The 22,927-nt window shown below is 44.7% G+C and overlaps 1 protein-coding gene across 2 annotated transcripts in view; it reads left to right on the top strand.

Annotated features, from left to right (window-relative positions):
- Wasf3 (WAS protein family member 3) overlaps window positions 1-22,927 on the top strand; it is a 91,130-nt gene that overhangs the window by 52,917 nt on the left and 15,286 nt on the right. For both annotated transcript variants that reach the window (XM_005344691.2, XM_005344690.2), the window contains exons 3-6: window positions 6,797-6,939; window positions 17,599-17,733; window positions 19,651-19,804; window positions 22,534-22,651. In XM_005344691.2, the coding sequence (XP_005344748.1) occupies window positions 6,807-6,939; window positions 17,599-17,733; window positions 19,651-19,804; window positions 22,534-22,651 (540 nt within the window). In that variant the 5' untranslated portion in view covers window positions 6,797-6,806. The remainder of the gene's footprint in view (window positions 1-6,796; window positions 6,940-17,598; window positions 17,734-19,650; window positions 19,805-22,533; window positions 22,652-22,927) is intronic.

The raw sequence follows: 22,927 nt of genomic DNA, 5'->3' as shown, positions 1-22,927 counted from the left end.
GATGGGATGCAGGTCTGGATGGGATGCAGGTCTGGATGGGATGCAGGTCTGGATGGGATGCAGGTCTGGATGGGATGCAGGTCTGGATGGGATGCCGTATCCCCCAATGGATGAAGTCATTGGTTTTCTTTATCCTTCCAGGAAGACTGTAACTAATTCAGAATTTTTAGTTGCCGCGTTTAAAGCCTCACACTTCCTGAGACATTGTGCAGGAATCCTCTGGAACCGTTGCCTCAGACAGGCACTTTTTTTTCTTCATATTTAGTTTGTCTTGCACTGTGGGACATGATAGTGGGATGTGTGTTAATTTGCAGAACAGACGTTTTTATGCCTTTATCATGACCTCCTTAAGAAACTCAGACTTGGCTCCTCTGGTGACCTTCTGTCTGCATAGAAGGTGGACAAGCCGGTTACTGCCCATAGCAGCCCCTTTGGGTTTTTCTCTCCTGTCTGTCTTCACTGGTCCTATTGCAGTTGCGATGAGTTTCTGGTCAGCACCCACGTGCTGAGGTGACCACTGTGAACAGCAGGCTAGGGCTTCCCCTCCTCCAGCTGGCCATGTGAGTCTGCAGCTCCACTGAAGACTGGGAAGTCTGGCCTTGACACGCATGGGGTTCCTTTTTGCTCTTGGGTTCTGCTCTGACTTGAGCATCCTATCCCATGCACTGTTGCTGGCTCACATTGGTAACTTAGCTGACAGGACTCCACTCATTCTGGGGATCCCTTGATGTCGTGTGGTCTCTTGGTGGCAAAAGCTTTGTACCAAGGGCCTTGTCTGAAGTGATGGCAGAGTCCCTGGGCATGCATTCAGTTCTGCTGGTGTTCAACTTAAGCTCCACCTTTTCACCGTGGGCACCTCTCTGTCATCTGGGGTCTCTGGGTAATACAGACTAAGCAGGTGGGCTTCCTATGCCACAGTCCACCCAAACCAGGGAGCTGTGGTTTCAACCCAGTGTGAGGGCCAGGTCTGTTGTTCCCCCAAAGCCCACCATAACAGGCATTGACTGATTATCCCTCCTTATGTTGAGGTATGAAAACTACAACACTTTGCCTTTTATCTAGGAGGGGGTCTTAGTTAAGGTTTCTATTTCTGTGAAGAGACACCATGACCACAGCATCTCTTATAAAGAAAACAATTAATCAGTTATCTTAGTTCAGAGGGTCAGTCCATTATCATCATGGTGGGAAACATGGTGTGCTGGCTGGGTGCTGGAGGTGGAGCATCTTGACTTGCAGGCAACAGAAAGTGCTCTGTCTCACTGGGCCTGGCTGGAGTATGTATGTGAGACCTCAGAGCCCACTTCCGCAGTGACACACTTCCTCCAACAAGACCACACCTCCTAATAGCGCTACTCACTTTGGGGGGAATTTTCTTTCAAGCCACTGCAGAGGCGATATCCCAGAACAGCTGCTGGGTCCCATCCAACACCAGCATTCTAAGGGTCTTCACACTTAGAATTCATCTCCCACCCTTTGAGGACTTAGACCTCCGGCATCACCCACCGTGCATTCTTTCTGATGGATCAGCTTGGTGCCCGGTGATATCTTTCTTTCTTATGGGGCTCAGCCCCTCTAAGGCTGGGTCATGCAACTCTCTGCTGCTAGTCATCTGGTTACAGAGGAAGTGTATATGCTACAGCACCTGCTGAAGTGGTTTGGACTCAACAGCATCTTCTGCATCCACCTACATGACCCCTCTGAGTCTTCAGGATGCCAGCTTTCTCCACTGGGGCCTAGATGCCGCTCCTGTCCTAGCTGGCAGACGTTGTCAACTCTAACTCCGCAGGTGGATTTTGAGCCCTCAGTTTCCCATTATGTCCCTGCTTCAGGTATAGGTCCTGAGCGGATCCTTTTGTACCACCAGCAAAGCCTTACGGTTCTCAACCTTGGCTGTGATCTGTTCATTTTTAGCTTTCTGTCTCTCGGTGACTTCCATGGAACGTGAGCACAGATCGGCTGTCACTGGCTGTGTGGCTGCCCTGTGGCTGGTGTCCCCTCTGTATCTTTCAGATGTCTGTACTGTTGCCCTGCCCATCCATATCCCTCCATCAGGACATTTTCCAAGTTACCCATTGAAATCTAACTGAATAACGCACATGACACGGACTGCACGCCACCTGTCAGCTAGGGCATCATTCCCTCACTCCCACCTGCAGATTGCTTTTCAGGCAAGTCGCTACAATCCGCCTGCTTGCTCTCTCTCACCGTTCTTGACCACACTTGTGTTAGTTTTTGAGAAACGGAAGCTGAGATGTGACTAAGGAAGTCCCCTCTGTGAAGAGATGGGCAGGGGTGGGGTGGCCGAGGAAGCCAGAATGCCAGCCAAGCACAGCCCTGCAGAGACAGTGTGTCCTCCCTGGCCCGCAGAGGTGCGGGGGACCTAGACTTTTCCTGCGTTTTCCTCAGGTGTTGCATTCTAGTTTTTCACTGCAGACTTTGTCTATCTGTCATAGGCAGTGAGATCTGTCTGTCTCCTCTATTAAAGAGTGCGGCCACTGTGGTCCCACTTTCAGATTCCTAGGGGTCTGAGATCTAGTTCATGGTTCTGGGATCTAGGTTGTCTTTTGCTAAGTTGAGAACATTTCCCAGAAAAGTGGGGCAAACCAACGACACCGCTAACATGGATTCCTTACAAAGTGCCTGATAACCCATAAACGTTTCTCCGGCAACCTTCGCTTCACACTTAGCAGACAGACTTGAAAGCGTGGTTTGATGCATCCTGGTCCTTTCAACACGAGAGACTCATGCTGAGCTCCTCTGTGGGCGACAGTTGGATTAATCAACTATGTCTTTGTCATTGTGAAGCATTCTCAGGAGTGGCAACCAACCCGACATTTGTTTGCCTTTTGCATTCTTGTGCTTTGGTTAACTGGAGACAGAATTAGTGTCAGATAAAATAAAGGCAACCTGGGAAAAGTATACAGTGCTTCCCACTGTCCCAGAAAATGTTGCTTACAGTGGGACTGAAAAGCTGTCTTGCTAAAATTGCAGGCAAGGAGTTCAGCCCTTTGTGTGTTGTGGTGTGTACCTGTGTTGGAGAGCTCCAGAGAGAGGCAGAGGCGTGAGAGACGGGTGAGAAACTAGTCAACAACAGCTAGCAGAGGGGGGCAAACGATGGTACATCTGCATGTGGCTGGATAATCAGCTGACTCATTTTCCCAGAATCAGCTTATTCTGAGGGCCATTCATGGCCTCAGAGTGAGCAGAATTCACAGACTTGGTTCACCTTGGAGCAGAGGCAGCCACAGGCCTCCTTGTAATAGCCTCATGCATTCTTGCAGGCTGCAGGAATGAATTTTAAGTGGGGAAAGAGGAAATGCCAGGTTACTGCGTCTTCTCCATCCTCAGACCTCATAGTAGCTGTGTAGTGTGCTGAGTGAAGACTTGAGATGCGGGGACACCAGCCAGCGAGACGGTTACTGCTACAGAGATGGTTCCCAACAGGACAGGGTTGGCCACGCCAAAAGGGAAGTGCCTGGTCCATTAGGAGCTGAGGGTCAAGGGGACCCTGAACAAGGCCTTCATCATACTTTCTGTGGGAAAGAATCTCTGAGGCAGTAAAGACTCAGAATTTTCTAGTTTGAATGGTTTCGTGGTCTTTGGGTTATGGGGGCTGTCTGTAACTGTCTTGACAGGTGGCCCAGAGTGGATTAGGGGACGTGGACAGTGACCAGGGAAGGACCTGGCAAAGGAGGTAGTGGGTGTGAGGTTCTGGGTCGGGAAGGTTGCACCTAAGAGCACACTTCTGGCTTAGCTGATGAAGTTTCTAGAGATTGGCAGCTCTCAGAGGGGCAGGCTGAAAAGCCAGGAAAAAGCCCAATTCCACTAGGACTATGAGGTGTGCCCTAAAAACATCTTGTCTCAGGTTAGCCTTTACAGCTGTCTCCCAAGGATGCCGTGAGCCTCCCCATACCACACACCACTTAGCCAGCAGCCTGCTGGGATCGCCGAAGATGTTTTACCCTTTGGATGGGAAGGCACAGGACACAGACTTGTATGGGTGTGTGTGAGAGAGATATAATGTTTTTTTTTGTGGGAATCCACCCAAACCAGTGACCTGGGTGGCCGAAAGGACAGGCATGTGCGTTTCATCCCCAACCTGGGAGATGGCAAAGAGCTCTGGAGAAAATGGAACCCAGATCTCTCATTTTAGGTAAGTTGTAGACTTGAAAGTGAGGCACCAGTGATACATGAGAGATTAAGATTTGGTGTATTTGAATGATTGTCGGTCCAAATAGATACGGGTAATAATGACTTTCTCTCCAGGTTTCTATACCGACCTTATTTCTGGGCAGGTCAAAGGTTAAAAGTTTGGCATTGAGTTCCAAACAAGTGTGGAAGAGAGTATTATGTCCAACTCAAGAGTCACACTTTGTGGGGAATAAAGGACTTAGAAGACAGTGAGTGCTTAGACAGTCTCATAGTGGTGCTGGGAGCTGCAGTTCAGGTACTGTCTGGCATCTGCTTCATAGTCTCTCCTGCTTTCTCTTCAGAAGCTCTTGACATCCCAGCTGACTTTATTGCCTGATGACTTTGTTTTTTTTTTTTTTAATTCTTTGACAGTTTCATGCATGCATATACTGAACTATGGCCATTTTCACATCCATATCTCACCTATCTCCTTCTCCTGTTGACATCCTCCTTCCCAACATGACCCTTAGGACTTTGGGGTGTGTGTGCATGCACGTGTGTGTCCCACTGAGTTTAATTAAGATTTTTTTTTACATGAGCATCCATGGGGGTTATTCATGGACAGTGTTCAGCTGCTACACCATTACAATCAATGTCACCATTTCACCCCAGTGCCCATTAACTGCCCATAGTTTCTCTGTGAGGGATGGGGCCGCATTGACTCCTCTTTGGTACATGACAAAATGGTGCCCAGCCCAGTCCTGTGCAGGTTTTATGCAGGTAAGCACAGCTGCAGTGAGCTCCTGAGTGCGATGGCCATGCCGTGACCAGAGCCCTGTTTTGCCTCACTCCTCCTCTACCTCTGAGACTTAGAGTCTTCCTGCTCCCCACTTCCAGGATGCTCTTGAGCCTTGGAGGGGTGATACAGGTGACTTGTGTAGGATCCAGCATTCCACCGTCACTTACTGTCAGCACTTTGAAGAGTTCTGGGTCTCTGCATTTACCACCATTCATTGCGAAAAGGAGTTCCTCTGAGGAAAACTGAGAGCAGAACGAGCCACAGGCTCTTGACGAGGTTTCCAGTTCGAGGCTCGAGTCCCCTCCTGTGGAAAGGGCCTCACGTCCAAATAGAAGGTTGATTACTCCCATAAAGTCATGCTACCATTGCATCAGCAAGCATATCTTTTAGGTCATTATTGTAACCCGTCGAGTCCACAGCTGGGTAGAACCACCGGTGACCTTTCTCTGCCACTACTATCTAATACCTTTTGGCACCATGAGAACTAGCTGTCATGGAGGAAACTTTCAGCCCCAAGTTGTGCAGAGAGCTGTAGGGTTGCAGCTTTTATGAGCAGCCTCCCAGACTAGGGTGGGCTTTGGTGGTATAGCGTCTAAGTCATCTCTGCTCCTGTGAGAACCACTAGCAAACACATTGGCTCACTACGCTGGACCGTAGTGGGATCCTTTGGTCTGTCTGCTTCCCTAATCTGGAGTGAGTGGGTGTTCGTTTCCATCTGTTGTAAGATGTTTTTTCTCTTTGGACTCTTTTGGGGAGGGTCTGTCACCCAGCTCCCAAATGAACCACACACAGAGTCTTATATTGTTTCTTGCTTGCTTTTCTTAAGTTAAGAACCAAATGGGAGAAGTGACTAAAGTCTGCCAGCCTCCTTCAGGGGCACTCACAAGACTTGGTATGACTCCAGTTATATAAAACTCAGTCAAAAACTAAACTGCACGATTTGAGCCTCGTGCATAGGTGGTAAGCTCTGCAGAATGGACTGGGGACCCTGCCAGACACTCAGGGTCTCCGGGAGTGAGAAAGGAGCTGTGTCTGGGAGGGGACATTCCTGGATGCCAGCAATCCCTGCCCCGGTGAAATAAAACAAGTTCTTCAAAGCTTCTTTGAACGCTGTGAGAGATGTAGGACTCACTTTGTATATATTTTCTTTACTGAATACTAATGGGTGTTGTTTGTTTGTTTTTGAGACAGGGTTTAGGTTTTTGAGACAGCCTTGGCTGTCCTAGAACTTGATTTGTAGATCAGGTTGGCCTCAAACTCATAGAGATCCACTTGCTTCTGGCTCCCAGTGCTGGGATTAAAAGCAGCACCACCATGTCTGGTCGCAATTTATATTTTTCTTGCCTTTTTCCTTTTCTGTCTGCTGTCATTTCAGTGGTGTGGGAGTGAGGGGACGATTCATGTGTTCAGGCTCTTACGTGTACTGAGAATTCTAGTGCATTCTATTAAAGGAGAATTCTGAGTCTATCTGAAATTGATGAAGTTTTGAGGTAATTAAACATGTATCACCTAGCCGGTTCTTTCACATAGGATTGAAAGGCTAATTAAAATTCCTGGCCAAGAGTCCATTTCCAAAAAAATTAGAACTCAGCCGGGTGGTGGTGGCGCACGCCTTTAGTCCCAGCACTCGGGAGGCAGAGGCAGGTGGATCTCTGTGAGTTCGAGGCAGCCTGGTCTACAAGAGCAAGTTCCGGGACAGGAACCAAAAAGCTACGGAGAAACCCCGTCTCAAAAATCCAAAAAAAAAAAAAAATTAAAACTCCAGATTTGTTTAAATGAGACTATGACCTTATGACCTTTTTTCCTTTTTCTTTCTTTCTTTTTCTATTGTTAAAGAGTATATGTATATATCTTTTTGATTTTTAGATTGTCAGCCATGCCTTTAGTGAAGAGGAGCATCGAACCCCGGCACTTGTGCCGCGGAGCTCTACCCGAGGGGATCACCAGTGAGCTTGAATGTGTAACTAACAGCACTCTGGCTGCGATCATCCGCCAGCTAAGCAGTCTGAGTAAGTCCCCACTTCCTCCCCCACCTCCCTGCCCCCAGTTATTGGCAGTATTTTATGGCCTTCACACTACTCAGTGAGTTTTAGCGCTGGAGAAAAGACTCGTCCTCCATCCGCCGTGGCCAATGGCTGTGTCTGCCCTAGGCTCCCGACTCTGTGTTTACTGTCGTCATCGTGAAGATACGAGCTTGTACATCATTAGAGGGGACCAAGTGTGTCGACTGTCACATCGTGCTCATTTTTAATGCCTTTTAAGATGAATTTGATTGTGCACTACATTTTTTTCTTTAGCGAGCTGTCTTGTTAAATTTGACAGGACCAAGTTTTTTTTTTTTTTTTTTTTTAACCTGTTAGGTTGAACAGTAGTTAGCATCACAGTGTAACAGTATGCCATTGGTGTTCAACAAATATTTGCCCAATTCCAAATAGAAAATAAACAGGTAGGCTGATTATCGCATACATATTACACATGTACACATATGGAGTTGATTGATAGTGGATACACCTTAAAGAAGGAAAGATTCCATGATTCTGTCAATGAAAGTTAATATTAAATACCCAAGGGATATTCTTTTGTGGACTCAAATATGCATGCGACGTCTTTTTTCTTCAAAGCTTTCTGATATTGTACTATTTTTTTCCCACTTTGACTTTCCCATCCTGACCTTGTTTTCTCACTTTGTCTCCACTTCTTTTTAGTGGTGACAGATTTTCACACTTAAAGTTTGTAGGAACTGGTAATAGCTGGAAAATGTCCTTGAATTTCTATATTCTGGTAGCCTTAAGCACAAAAGGTAGGGTGTGTGTGTGTGTGTGTGTGTGAGAGAGAGAGAGAGAGAGAGAGAGAGAGACAGAGAGAGAGAGAGAAAGAGGGAGAGAGAGAAAGAGAGAGAGAGACAGAGAGAGACACAGAGAGAGAGACAGAGAGACAGAGAGAGAGTCTCGAGAGCTTTAGTGTATTTATTTTGGAGGAGAGCCAATGCAGGTAACTATTTCTTTATAAGAATTGTATTTGGTACTGATATCTTTTAAGGAGATTTGTTAATTAAAGAAAACATAACTTGGAAATTGATTGACATGTATTTTGAAATGGATTTCCTCAGGAATCTAACCTCATTACAATTGACTTTGGGGTCGTGGTTATTCATAGAACACGTACATTTCTGTAATTGCAGAAAAACAATCCCTAGCAAGTTACCGATAGGCACACTTTCTGTTTGCCTTTGTGTGCTTTTGCATGTTTGCTTTCTTGTTTGTAGCTAGAATGTCTAATGACATAAAGTAGAAGTAACAAAAACTGATTTAAACTTAAGATTTAATAACCAGGCTATCCCTTTAACTGTGGTATTCAGCAGGATGTTATATTAATCAGGTTTATTCCCCTGTTTTGACATGTAACTGGCTTTCCCACCTGTTTCTTTGCAGGCAGCTCTTGCGGTATGTACTCCCCAAATACTCTCCAGATATAGTCATGTCCCTGTGCTTAAAACCTGTCGTTGTCTAAATTACACAGAAAGGAACATTCTTAAAGCAGCTGACCATAGGATAAGGATATTTGGGGACCAGGAAATCATGAATTGTGGCATTCCTTTAAATGTGGAGGGGGGCAATAGAAAAATTTGGCCATCATGGTCAGGGGGAGGATTTTAATGGGAGCTAAAGTATTTGCCTTCGCCTTACATTGGTCATCCTTCTCCTGAGAGCAGAGGCTTGCTGGGGACCCACCATTTTCTTGTGATTCTAGAGTAGACAAGGACACCAGAAATCCCCAAAGAATAGTGGTTATCTGTTACTCACCTGGTCATTCTGATTCTCCTAAGTTTATTGGAAGCTCAAGATAGTGAAGATTGAAGATACTGTTTAAAACTTGAAGATTCTGGTCCTGTATACTGAATAGGATCCAGAGCCTTGTACCTGTGTGCCTCTGGGATGTCGGCATATTCCTTTTCCAGCCTAATTGAGCACCAGCTTTCAAGGCAGAGGGGTTTTACAGCATTGTTTTTTAACGGGTTTTTAAGGCAGCCTTTTCAGTGAGCAGATATTGCCTGCTACTACTGTGTCTACAGTCATAGGAAGGAAGACACTTGTAATTTGAACAGTGTTAGTTTGAAAGACAAAGGCCCACAAGCCTTCAGAGTTTATCCACTAACATTTACAAAGTATTCATTATGAATTTTCAGATTATTTTTGAATGGTACTGACTTCCAGTATAGGAGACTGGAGGAGTAGGTAAGGAAGAAAAGCCCTGCCGACACTGCTTTGGCTCACTCTGTGCTGCCTGGTGTCCAGCTGAGGAGCGCTGGGGCATTTCCTTCAGATAATGACCATCAGTTCTGCACACCAATTAACACGAAACTGAGACTCCTTCTCCACCCTCTTCCTTGATTAATAATCCCAAGTTCTGGCTCTCTCAGGCGGCTGCTCAGTTAAAATTACAGTAGCGCTTGCAATCAGCTCCTTGCTGGCATTATAGTGTTATGTTTTTATAAGTTCAAACTTCATTAAAGCTAGAAACTTTCAAGACAGATGCTTTAAAAGAAAGAGAACAAACTATCTTTTTTCATTTTACATATTAATCCCAGTTCCGTTCCTTCCCCTCCTCCCATTCCTTCCTCCTACTCCCTACCCTCTACCCGCCCATCCACTCCTCCCTCCTCCCATTCCTTCCTCCTACTCCCTACCCTCTACCCGCCCATCCACTCCTCCCTCCTCCCATTCCTTCCTCCTACTCCCTACCCTCTACCTGCCCCATCCACTCCTTAGAGAGGGACAGGCACATTGCTTTGGGGAAGATCCAAGTCCCTCTCTACTATTATCTAGGCTGAGCAAGGTATTCATCCAAAGAGACATCAAAATTCCAAATAATCGAATTAAAAAGTGGGATACAGAACTAAACAAAGAATTCTCAACAAAAGAATCTCATATGGTCCAAAGACACTTAAGGAAATGTTCAACATCCTTAGCCATCAGGGAAATGCAAATCAAAATGACTTTGAGATAGCATCTTACACCACGCAGAATGGCTAAGATCAAAAACACCAATGATAGCTTATGCTGGAGAGGATGTGGAGTAAGGGGAACACTCATCCATTGCTGGTGGGAATGCAAACTTGTGCAATCACTTTGGAAATCAGTATGGCAGTTTCTAAGAAAATTGGGAATCAACATACCTCAGGACCCAGAAATACTACTCTTGGGCATATACCCAAAAGATGCTTAATCATACTACAAGGGCATTTGTTCAACCATGTGATATCCAGAACCAAGAAAGATGCTTTTTAAAGAGTGGAAAGATGAGCCACCAAATAGAAAAAATATGTTTTATACACACATCTGATAAAAGATTTATCAAAGAAATTTAAAAATTCAGTAATAAGCAAGGCAGAGAACTAATCAAGAAGAGAACAAACACCAGGGGCTGGAGAGATGGCTCAGTCATAAGAGCACTGGCTGCTCTGACAGTACCTGGGTTCAGTTCCAGCGCCCACATGGAAACCACAACCATCGGTAACTTTAGTTCCAGGGGAATCTGATGTCCTCTTTTGGTCTCTGTGAGCACTGCATGGATGTGGTGCATATGCATACATGCAGGCAAACACTCAGATGCATAAAATAAAAATAAATCTTTTTAAAAAGTGGATAAAAAATAGTATACCTTCACCAAGGAAGAGTGAGATAACAAATATGCACATAAGAATATACTCAACACTATTAAAATGTTATTTCAATAAAATTTTCTTTTTAAAGAAAGAGGAACATTGGGAGTCTATGCTAGCGGAGACAGGAGTGACTGTTACTGAATTCCTCTTTGTTCTTGCAAATGTTTCCATGATGTCACAAAGAAAGAAGTTAGTGTTCCTACACACATTTACAACACATTATACTTTGTAGTATCAGTTATGTGTAAAACTATAGCACAAAGTTATACAAAATATATAGTATACAACATTGCATCAACCAAATGAAGTTACCGAGGATGCCTTGTATCTGTTTTTATAAGACTGACTTCTCAGTATACAAAATACCCCATCCTCCTGACATAATAATTCTGTGGGTTTTCCGAGTAGGGCTCCAGCAGCACAAATTACCCTCTGACCTTGCTATGTGGAGGGTATCGTGCACACACATGCACATGTGCACATACATGTGCACACACTTAAATTTTTTAAAATTTATTTTTATGTATATGAGTATTTTGCCTGCATTTATTTCTGTGAACCACGTATGTGCAATGCCCATGGAGGCCAGAAGAGGGCATTAGATGCCCTGGAACTGGAGTTGTAAAGGTTGTGTGCTGCCATGTGAACTCTGGGACCTGAACCCAGGGCCTCTTAGCCACTGAGCCATCTCTCCAGCCCATAATTTTTTTCTTTTTAAAAGAATATACACTGTTGTAAGTTGTAATTCCCAAGTAGCATTCACCAGATGGAACATCTGCTAGAAGATAGCAAGTCTGCCTGAAGAGATTAATATATCGAGTGTGATGATAATGAGATGATAATTATCTTTAAGATAACTTCAAAGTGTTGGAAAATCAAGCAATATTTTTAAAAGTATTCCTGGTCAAAGAAAAATTCAAGATGGGAATTAGAAACATGTTGGTAATGAACACAAAACAGCAGTGTCTTTGTGGGCTTTACTTACGGAAATCCATGGGAAATTGCTCAGCGATGCTGCTATAATTTCTTCATTAATTAGTTTCTGTATTTTTAGAGTTGACACTTCATATCTTCTCTTCCCATCTCACATGTACATTCACGAACCTGCTGTTTATTTCACTTATAAGGCAAAAGAGAGCTGCATTCCCCCATCTGAATAAGTCAACCCAGTGTTAGCATCTGTGCCCGCAGACTGTTCGGCCCTCTTCCCCATGTTCATGCATCTGTTGCATCCAGTTCCAGCACTGTAGCCCACACGCTCCTGCTCCATTCTCCCTCTTCTGCATCATCCTCCCATTAAATATAACCTGGTGAGTGTGCTCCCAAATCTGGTCCTCCTCTCTGTCTGTTGATTCTCTTCACAGTCAGGTCCCTTCAATAACTCAGCCTCCACAGCCTCCACTCCCCTTGCTGCCTCCTGTTCCCACTCAGGTTTTGTCCACCCAGTCTCTTGAAACTGCACCAACCTTGGCAGAGACTTCCAAGTGGCTGGTGCCCCCAGTCTCACCCGCATTACTTGGTCTGTTATTGACATTTGTTCATTGATAGCTTTTGATCTGGAGAGACTTTCTTCTGGATCACCTCACCGTGATGTTTCTCCTGGGAAGCTCTCATCTTCCCATCCTCTCTGTTGGAACAAATAGTCTAGAGACTGGCCATTAGGATTTTTTTTTTTTTTTGCCACTTTCCAAACATTTGGTAAGCTAGTCTAACAATATTTATGCTGTGACTTCAAGGTTTACACTTACAGTTCTGACCTCTCCCCTAGATTTCAAACTCATTTTAAATGTATACAGCTGCTCACTTGGTATCTTCGCTTAGGTGTCTCTCACAAGCACATCAGACTCCATATGCCTGAAACACAATGTACAATTTCCACCTTTGCTTCTCCTCGCTCTCAAACCAGATGTCCACTCCATAGCAAATGAGTTCAGTCGCCTTGAGAATAGATACTTCATTTGCACACCCACTCACCTCCCTGCTGCCAGTATCCCCATCTTAATCATCATTGCCTTCTCTGGTGGACAGGAGCTTCCTCTCATTTCTCCTTGCTGACATCCAACCCGTCCCCCAAAGATAGACATGCATTTTTCAGTTCCACCACTCTCTGGGCCCAGTGACTGTGGCTTCCTAGGTGTTGCTCACACACACACACCAGTCCATTGTTGTCTTCTGTCACACAGTTCTTCCCTGGATAGCACCCTCTGTGCTTCCATTAATATACTTTACCCAAGTATATTAATGTGGTACACACACATATACATACAGGCAAAACTCCCATACACATAAAATAAGAAAATATCCCCAACTGTCAAATATGGGTGAAAATCCCCTCATAATCTTTATGCTTTAACACTTCGGGGGCATATTTCTCAATCTGATGTTATTGGTTCACAAGGTCCTGATAAATCTAGAAGCAGAACCTGTCGGTAACAAATGCAACTCCCTCAGCCAGTCCTCTGCTCCCTTCAGAATCACCTTACTTGAGCTGTTACCAGACTCGCAATATTAATGAGTAGAGTTCAGCAGCTCAGAGCTTTTTGGAAAACTAAAAACTGTAATGGCCACAGTTTATACATATTCACCAGAAAATATACTTCCTTCCATTTCCTTCTTAGTCACTTATCTGCTTTCTGTAGCTGGAAAAATAATAAATACAGAAGTCTTTAATTTCTGTATCTCTTTATAAATTGAGAGCTTCCGAGCAGAAAGATAGCATCAATTTCATGCTCTTCAACTCGTTAAGTGTTCATGGTAGAGGCTACATGTCATCTGTCATCTTCTGCTTGTATAGCATCTAGTACAGAGTACAGTTTCTCAACAGGAGTCACCATGCTTTGAAAGGATGCTGTGACTTTTGCAAGCGACTGAGGTGTACACATCTGTCTGGTGATACACACTATCCATAAGAATGATTTTTACAAAGCTAAGGGAGAAATGTTCTTAATGTTTTCTTGGAGTGTGTGTGTGTGTGCGTGCGTGTGTGTGTGTGTGTGCTTGCGCACAAGCATGTATGCATCTGAGAACATAAGCATGAACATGTGTGTGTGCATATGCATGTGAACACAAGCTGTATCTGTACCTGTGTATTCAGAACTATAAATGACCAGTAGAAAACAGATTAGCCATGTGGCTATGTCACACATTCAGACATTGAGTACTGGTAGACAGAGGTTCCTCACACAGGGTCCAATCAATGCTCTTCTTTCATATTCCTGTGCCTGTTAAGCATTTTGAGGTGGCCCAACATAGTGAAAAATTTGTTCCAATCAGTTAATGTTCTCAACAATCTCTATGAGTAGAAAAGGCACTGGGCCAGTCCCTGTTTTTTCTCTTCAAGCCGTTGAGAACCAGTTCTGTGTAAGTAGTACAGAGGTCAAAGACTTAGTTCACATGTTCAGAAGGCTAGTGAGTTAAAAAACAGACAAACAAACATTAACTTTATGTGAGTCAGGAGCAAGACAAATTTGGGTATCATTGGAGTACACTTTTGATGTCTTACCAGAAACCTCACCCCAAACCCTGGAGAGCTTGGTTTTAGGTTAACCAACACATGGTTTGGTTTATGTGTTTTAATTCTTTACTTCCCAAATCTTCTAAACTCCTAGTGCCATTCTTAAGAGCAGTTCATCATGGCAGCTGCTGACTTTGGTTAGTTAGGTGGCTGCTCAGGAACAACCTGAGTGTGTTTGTTCAGGAAGTTTGCAATGAAAGCTGTTCTGTAAATCAAGAGTTTAGAGTCAGTGGGAGCAGCTTGGCGTCTCCATAACTACAGTCAACGACATTCAGACGCGGCTTCCTCTCTGCCCACCTGCCTCCTCAGGGCTTCCACATTGTTAGTTTAGTGGTGACAAATGTGCATGTCATAAAACTGACTCCTGTAACTATGTTCAGCTGTGTAGTCAGTGCTGCTACGCTCACAGTGCCCTGTGACAAACATCCAGCTGTTTCATCTCACGGAATTGAGTCTGCTGCATTAAACCACCCACACTCCCCCTTCCCCAAGTCTACACTTTGGGTTTGTCTGGTCTATAATGTCTGTTGTGTGAGATCAGATAGGATTGCCTTTCTGTGACCATCTTGCTCCACTTAGCATAGTGTCCTTAAAGCACATCCATGTTGTAGAATGTACCAGAATTTACTGCCTTCTGAAGGCAAATATTCTACCTTTATCATCCATTTATCTATTGATGAACACGAGTTGCTTTTACCTCCTAGCCATACTGAATAATGCTTCTGTAAATATGTCTGTGCAAACACCTGTCTCTAATTTATTTATCTGTCCATCCATCTGTCCGTCTGTCTGTTCGTCCATCTGTCTGTCCGTCCATCTGTCTGTCTGTTCGTCCATCCATCCATCCATCCATCCATCCATCCATCCATCCATCCATCCATCCATCCATTCACGTGTATGAGTGTTTTGTGTGCATGTGTGCATGTGCCTGGTGCCCGTGGAGGCAAGAGGAGGGTATTGGGTCCCTTGGAAGTGGAGTCACAGATGATGAGAACTGCCATGTTCTCATCATCTGTAACTCAGCCTGGGTCCCCTGCAAGAGCAGAAAGTGCTCCTAACTAGTAAGCTATCTCTCCAGCCCATTAAAATTTTATTTGACAGAAACAGTTGCTTTTCTGGGCTATGCTCAGAAGTGTAGTGCCTGGATCCTGTGCAGTTCTGTGTCTCATACTGTGCGGATTTGTCACACTGTCGTATGTGGCCAAGGAGGTTCAGTGCGTTAGATGGTAGAAGCTGAAACTAACAGAAGGTAAAATTTTGTCTCATCTGTTTCTGCCACTTCCAAGGTCAGCGATTTGTCACTAACAGATCACCATCTGTGCTTCTCAGTTTGATCATCTAGAGAATGACACAGTAACTCCTGTCTGTGTGCTGGGCTCACTAGTTCATTTGCTGAATGAATGATGGAGAGGTCCAGTTGATGCTGGAACTACAGCTGTACACAGACCAGTTCCTGTTCTCATGGATTTGCCATGTGTACCAAAACCAACCCTAGTTGCTTAGGCGCAGGTGTCTTCTGAAATGGGATTGTTTGTATTAGTTACTTTTGGTTTTTGTGGTGAGATACCATGACTGACATCAGAGTATAGAAGGAAGAGTTTACAGGACCACGAGGGGTGCACCCACACACTGAGACAATGGGGATGTTCTATTGGGAACTCACCAAGGCCAGCTGGCCTGGGTCTGAAAAAGCATGGGATAAAACCAGACTCGCTGAACATAGCGGACAATGAGGACTACTGAGAACTCAAGAACAATGGCAATGGGTTTTTGATCCTACTGCATGTACTGGCTTTGTGGGAGCCTAGGCAGTTTGGACGCTCACCTTACTAGACCTGGATGGAGGTGGGTGGTCCTTGGACTTCCCACAGGGCAGGGAACCCTGATTGCTCTTTGGGCTGATGAGGGAGGGGGACTTGACCGGGGGAGGGAAATGGGAGGCGGTGGCAGGGAGGAGGCAGAAATCTTTAAGAAATAAATAAAAAAAAAAAGAAAAAAAAAAGAAGGAAGAATTTATTTTTGCTTACATTTCCCAAGGGGGGAGTCCATAATATCAGGGGAGGCATGGTGGCCGTTGGTTGGAGCAGGAAGCTGAGGGAGCACAACTTCATCACATGCAGGAAGCAGAGAGGATGAACTGGAAGTGGCTGAGGCTGAAAACACTGCCTCCAGCAAGGCTCCACCTCCTGAAGGGCATGCACACACCCACACCACACTCACCCCCCACACCCTCCCACACCCACACACCTACAGCCCCACACTCACCCCACCCTCCCATCCACATTCACCCCCACACGCTCACCTCCCCCACACCCACATACACCGACACACATGCACACCCCACCCCCATACCTACCCACACGCACCTCCACCCACCCACACCCACACTCATCACCAGTTAGAACCAGGTGTTCTCATACACAAGTCTATGAAGATCGTTTCCCTTTCGAACACCACAGTCCTTTTCCATTAGTCAGACTGTCTTCCCGGAGTGTTCAGATTCTCTTCTGTCTGGTAGATAGAGACTCAATAGAAAACGACAGTCAGCAGAAGTGCTGCTTCTTTCTGCAAGAGTTGCTGATATGCACTGAGTGCTCAGTCACTAAGCTTTTGTAGGAGTAAAAAATAGCGATGGAATTTGGAGATTGAAGGTGAGGAAATACATCTTTCCAGAAATGTTAAATAGATTTTAAGAAAAGGAGGGGCTGGGCAGTGGTGGTGCACTCCTTTAATCCCAGCACCCAGGAGGCAGAGGCAAAGGCAGGTGGTTCTCTGAGTTCAAGGCCAGCCTGGTCTATGAAGGGAGTTCCAGGACAGCCAAAACTGTTATACAGAGAAACTCTGTCTTAAAAAACCAAAACAACAACAAAAGAAAACAAAAAAGGAGAGACCCAGACATGGTAGCGAATGCTAATAATCCCAGCTCCAGGGAGCCTGAGCCAAGGGGATATGGCCAACCTGGACTACATAGTGAGACTCTGTCTATACTATGTCTAGCACCCATAAGAAAGTAGAGATGAGCCCAGCTAGAGGCTTTAAACCGAAATCTTAGATGCCGATTTTAGAGCATGTGAGACTTAGTACCACATTTCCATGTGTTCAGAGACTATAATGTCACAGAGGCATCAAGCACAATGCAAGATAATCAATGCCATGTTTTTGATGACATTCTGCGTTTATCGGCCAAGGTGATCTCTTGAATTCCATTGAGCAGTAAAAGGAAAGCTTCATTTGTGAAGTAATATTTCTTTTTTGTGTAAAATGGGAACTTAGTTTTTTCCTTTAGAGAAGTTTCATTTAGTGGCAACAACTTGAGGGACAGCTTGAGCAGCCAGGAAGACTCTGTGCTGTCTGGAATATTTTACTGTTCTAAAGGCCTTGGACCATGACACTTGCTTTGATATGCATTTGGACAAGCCCTGTGTGGTGGTGGCAGCGAGCCTGCATCGCAGCTTCTCAGCAGGTGCCTCTCTCCCTTCTCGACTCTAGGCAAACATGCAGAAGACATATTTGGTGAGTTGTTTAATGAGGCTAACAACTTCTACATCAGAGCAAATTCTCTTCAAGACAGAATTGATCGCCTTGCTGTTAAAGTCACCCAGCTGGACTCCACAGTGGAGGAGGGTAGGTAATTGCATGGAAGCCGCGAGCTGCACACCATGTCGGCACGACAGTAGCAATTAACAACTTCAGTGTGATTTCTGCGCTTCCCTTTGCTGAGCACACTGCCACTTATCTTGTCTCTTCCTAGAAGAATGGGAAGGGAATGCCCCATAACACTTGGTTAATTAGAGAATTTTAAAAAAAAGATTCACATCTCATCTGCTTCATATGCCATGCTCCTGTTTTTAAAAGTTGCAGATGTTACATTTGGATTCAATAATAATAATAAATAATCTCAGGATGACCTCATTTTAACTGAGTTTTGAAGTTTTATTTACAGATTAAAAAATAAAATTTTAATAGCTACTTGGTCTGTTTGGGTAAGGAATTCATAGTATCTTTTAAAGAAGATTTATTTTGCTGGGCAATGGTGGCACATGCCTTTAATCCTAGCACAGAGACAGGTGGATCTCTGTGAGTTCGAGGCCAGCCTGGTCTACATTGTGAGTTCCAGGACAGGCTCCAAAGCTACAGAGAAACCCTATCTCAAAAACAGAACAACAACAACAACAGAAAAGATTTATTTTATTTTTTAATTACATGTCTTTCTGTATGTGTGTGGATAAGTGTAGATATCTGTGGAGCCCAGAAGAGGGCATCACAGCCCCACAGCTGGAGTCCCAGGCAGTTGTGAGCCACCCAGTGTAGGCGCTAGGAACTAAACTAAGGTCCCTGCAAAAGCACTAAGTGCTCTTGTCCGTTGTGCTGGCTCTCCGGCCTCAGTGTCTTTATCTTCATCATCCACTTTGCAGATGTGCGGCACTGTTGGGTTTAGGTTGTCTTTCTTGCTGGGTTCGTTTTTTGGCTCATAGAATTGCAGGCTCATGATAAACTCTACACTGGAAAAGATGACTGGGTTAAATGTTAGAAGTTTCAGGTAATGTGTCATATCTTTGAACTCCTTTCCTGGCACAGTTTTACTATATTGTTTGCATTGGCATGAATATTAACATTGCAGAGACCTTTTCCTAAAAGCTAAGGAATCTGGGTCCCTTCTCTAGGTTGTCACTTTATTGGTGATGTCACACAAGGTATATAAATTATAGTTTTGATGACCTAGTGGGAGGGCAGATGGGACCAGCTTGGACACCTAAAAGTTGTCAAAGTCGGATAAGTTAAATGCAATGTAAAAGTTGTAAAAATATGCAAGAAGGCTTCCACATCCAATCACTTAGCTTAACTTGTTTCCCAGATCGAAGCGCTGTTGTGTGGGTCAGAGGTGGAAAACCTTCAGGGTCTCTGTTCCCCCTCAATGTGAGAGTAGGCTGCTCCCATCAGTGTTTTGTTCTGTGCAGGTATCGCGCTGATCCTGGTCCTAATGGTGTCTCCTAAGATACCCAGAGCTGTGCATGCTGTACACATTGGTTAGCTGGGTGGTGTCTGAGAAGTACTATTTATTAAACAACAACAGCAGCAAAAAGATCCCCTGGTCCAGTGAACTATTTCTGTTGTTACAAAAGAAAACAAAGCTGTAATTTGATCTCATGTCCTAGAGAAATCTTATTCTTTAGAGGGAGGAAAGGGTATTCTATTTATGCAAGGTTTTAAGGAGCAACAAAAATGGTCATTTTGGAAGCTAGAGCAATGACTCATTGGTTAAGAGTGTTCTGTGCTCTTGCAGAGGACCTGGTTCTCAGCAAACCACATTGGAAGGCTCACAACTGCCTATGACTCAAGTTCCAGGGGATCCAGTGCCCTCTTCTGGCCTGCGTTGGCACTGCACACATCCCTCAGGCGCATGTAAAATAAAGTGTTTCCAAAAAGCCAATATTGGGTCATTCTGGGAGGTGTTTCTGATTCTGAGTCAAATAATGATGCTTATTTCTAAACAGAAAATACTTCTCCGTAACTCAGCCTGGGGGACTTTTCTCTCCATAGTCTCACTACAGGATATCAACATGAAGAAAGCGTTCAAAAGCTCTACCATCCAAGACCAGCAGGTGGTCTCTAAGAACAGTATTCCCAACCCTGTTGCTGACATTTACAACCAGAGCGACAAGCCTCCGCCCCTGAACATTCTCACACCGTACAGGTACGGCTCCCTCTTGGCTTCCCCACACCTTTGCAGTGGAGGCGGATGGATGCTTCAACAGAGGCAGAAATGTGCCGATGTGCTGTGTGGGGTCATCTTGGGGCTCCTTTGGGTTGAAAAGAACATTTTGAGAACAGTTAACTGCTGCATCCCTACCCAGTGAAGTGAGCCATGGCTACAGAATTGTTGGAGTGTGAGTTCTGACATTCGTACTCAGACACGGAGATCTTCAGCGGAAGTGGCACTTCATGCTGATACCAGGTGTGGTTATGCCATTCCTTATGCTCTAAGTTCGCTGGAGAGAAATGGCACGGTTCGTTTATAGCATGGTGAAGTCCTCGTCCCAGCCCTTCGTCACCACACAGGCAGCTGCTGTTCTGCTGTTGCTGTGGTGGTCGGGCATGTCAGGGATAGACTCCGAGAGGCAAAGAGTAGAAAAGCAACAGGGCAGCATTCATAGGAAGAGGCCGCCTGCCTGCACACGCTCTTAGCAAGCACTGAGTGTCGCTCCCATCACCATGATGTTCTCTTCTCATGCATCCTGTCATCACCTGTGGACCTTTCGTTCTCGTTCTTACTGCCTCCTTGTCCCCCATGGCGAGCCTTGTCCCTGTGCCCATCTTCCCTCCTCTCTGTGGATCTCACTTCCCCGGCACCTGCGGGGCACAGAGTGGCAGCCAATCGTGTTCACTTCCAGAGTCAGGGCTGCAACTGAGTGACTGCGATGGCCACAGAGAAGCCTGTGTGTTCCTTGTCTGTGGTTGCCATCCTGACGTTCCTACTACAGGGCCTTGTGGTCCTCCTCAAAAGGGCCCAGGCTCTTGGTCTGGTTTGGAGTAGCCTCAGTAGGAAAATTGTGAGTGTCACCTTTTCTTTCTGCAGGACAGAGAGATTCTTTCAGACAAATGGGCACATACCCTGGAAATGGGAGCTGGGCAGTGTCCTGTAGCACGAATAATAAAATCCCAGAGACAGATATTGGGGTTCAACCTGAGGATCAGAAAAACAAAGCAGCTAAGCCACTAGAGAACTCTGGCCTCCTTGAATCTTCAGACTGAAAGAGAGCGAGTTCCTGTCTCATCCCACCTTATATTCCTCTCTAGTGCTGGGATTAAAGGCGTGCACCATCACCACCCAGCCTCTAAGGCTAACTAGTATAGCTATTGGGATTAAAGGTGTGTGCCACCACTGCCTGGCCTGTTTGACTAACTGTGTGGCTATTTTGTGTTTTGTTCTTCATGCAAGCTTTATATATTAAAATACAAGTTAAATATCACTACGGTATTCCTCAGCTTCAATGGGACAAGTGTGCTTTCCTAGCATTTAGAGCATACATACTCAAAACTAAGATGTGTCCCATTAGAAACCTCTCTCCTGCCCACCCTTTTTTCCCACTTAGTTGGTCTCTCTCTCTCTCTCTCTCTCTCTCTCTCTCTCTCTCTCTCTCTCTCTCTCGTTCCTTTATTTGGGCTGTAAATTTTCTCCTATCTATGTATATTTAACTGACTTTGCATCTCCTATGGTCCTATATAACTTAGTGGAATATTGATATATAGAGTAAATATACTGCTTTAATTTTGTTTTGTTGATGTTTTGGTTTGGTTTGATTTTGTCTTTTTAAGACAGGATTTCTCTTTGTAGCCCCTGGCTGTTCTAGAACTAGCTCTGTAGATCAGGCTGGCCTTGAACTTACAGAGATCCACGCGTGGCTGCCTCCTGAATTCTGGGATTAAGTACATGCACCATCACCATCTTGCCCTCCTGATTTAATTTTGAACATAGTGTCCACATTACATCATGACTATTCCAAACATTGCTGAAGTAGTTTATTAATTCTTACATTTTTATTCTGAGAGCAATGGGAAGCATTATTAAAAGATTCAGTTTTAATTTTTGATTCTATATCTGTCTGTGTATATGGACCCAATAGTACAGTGTCATCAGAAGCTGGAAGAGGGGGGTGGAGTTAAGACAGTTGTGGGCCACCTGGCATGGGTGCTGAGACCTGAGCTCAGGTCCTCTGGAAGAGAAGGTGGAGCTTGTGACTGCTGAGCCATCTCTCTAGCCCCTTGAGCAGTGCTGTTGATTGCTATTATAACCTTAATTCATAGTGGCTACGTTATTACTGGTTAAATAAGGGAGTAGTTTTTATATGACTTGAAATATTATTTAGACTATAGTAATCATAGCAGCGCTTGAAACTGACATAGCCACAGGGAATGAAGTTTCTTGAAAATACATTGTGTTTCGGTTGCATCCATATACTACAAACATTTTGCCTTCTTTACCAAATATTGCGTAGTAAACCCGAATTGACAAAAGGGGACAGAGCACTTACTAGTTTTTATCATAACTGTATTGAAGTTCCCAGTAGAAGTTAGTGTACACCAAGCATCCAGCTTCCTCTATGTGTAGCTTACTGTTGGAGTAACCCGAATAGGTCCTTTAATTCATGAGCTATTGAAACTGGATATTTCTGAGTTGTGCGGAATTTTCAGAGGACTTGCACCTAGTTAGTTCTCACTTTCAAAGATTGTAGAGTTAATTGCTTTTGTGCCTGTTTCCATGTTTTTCCAAATAGGGAGTTTAGCATATAATATATAAGGTGGTTAGGATGCCAGATGCCTCATGTAGGCGTTAGGATCCAAAGTGTTAAATTTAATGTCACCATCCCTATGAAGGCCGCTAGTGATCACTCTTGCTCTGACTTTGAATGCGTTGGTCCATAGGGATGACAAGAAGGATGGGCTGAAGTTCTACACGGATCCCTCTTACTTCTTTGACCTCTGGAAAGAAAAGATGCTGCAGGACACAGAAGACAAGAGGAAGGAGAAGCGACGTCAGAAGGTGTGTGGCTTGGTGGATGCACTCATCAGTGTGCACACGGGTCCTTTGCTCAGATAGTTGAGGGATGACATCTAGGCTCAGGTTTGCTCAGGGGGCCCCCTTTTCACATGACAATTCTGACGTTTTAGCACAGCAAGGCTATTTTGAAATAAATATGGCAGGATTTGTTCTACAGCAGTTGTATGCCTCTAACAAAAGAAGCGAAAAACTCTTCAGTTTGGTTTCTCACCATGTTTTGTCACCCCTGTCCCTTTGCTCCCTCGGAGCTTCATAGAA

The sequence above is a fragment of the Microtus ochrogaster genome, chromosome 2, assembly GCF_000317375.1.
Source record: "Microtus ochrogaster isolate Prairie Vole_2 chromosome 2, MicOch1.0, whole genome shotgun sequence".
Classification (NCBI taxonomy): Eukaryota; Metazoa; Chordata; class Mammalia; order Rodentia; family Cricetidae; genus Microtus; species Microtus ochrogaster.
Note: the sequence above shows the minus strand (reverse complement) of the source record. Positions and strands in the feature narration are given on the sequence as shown.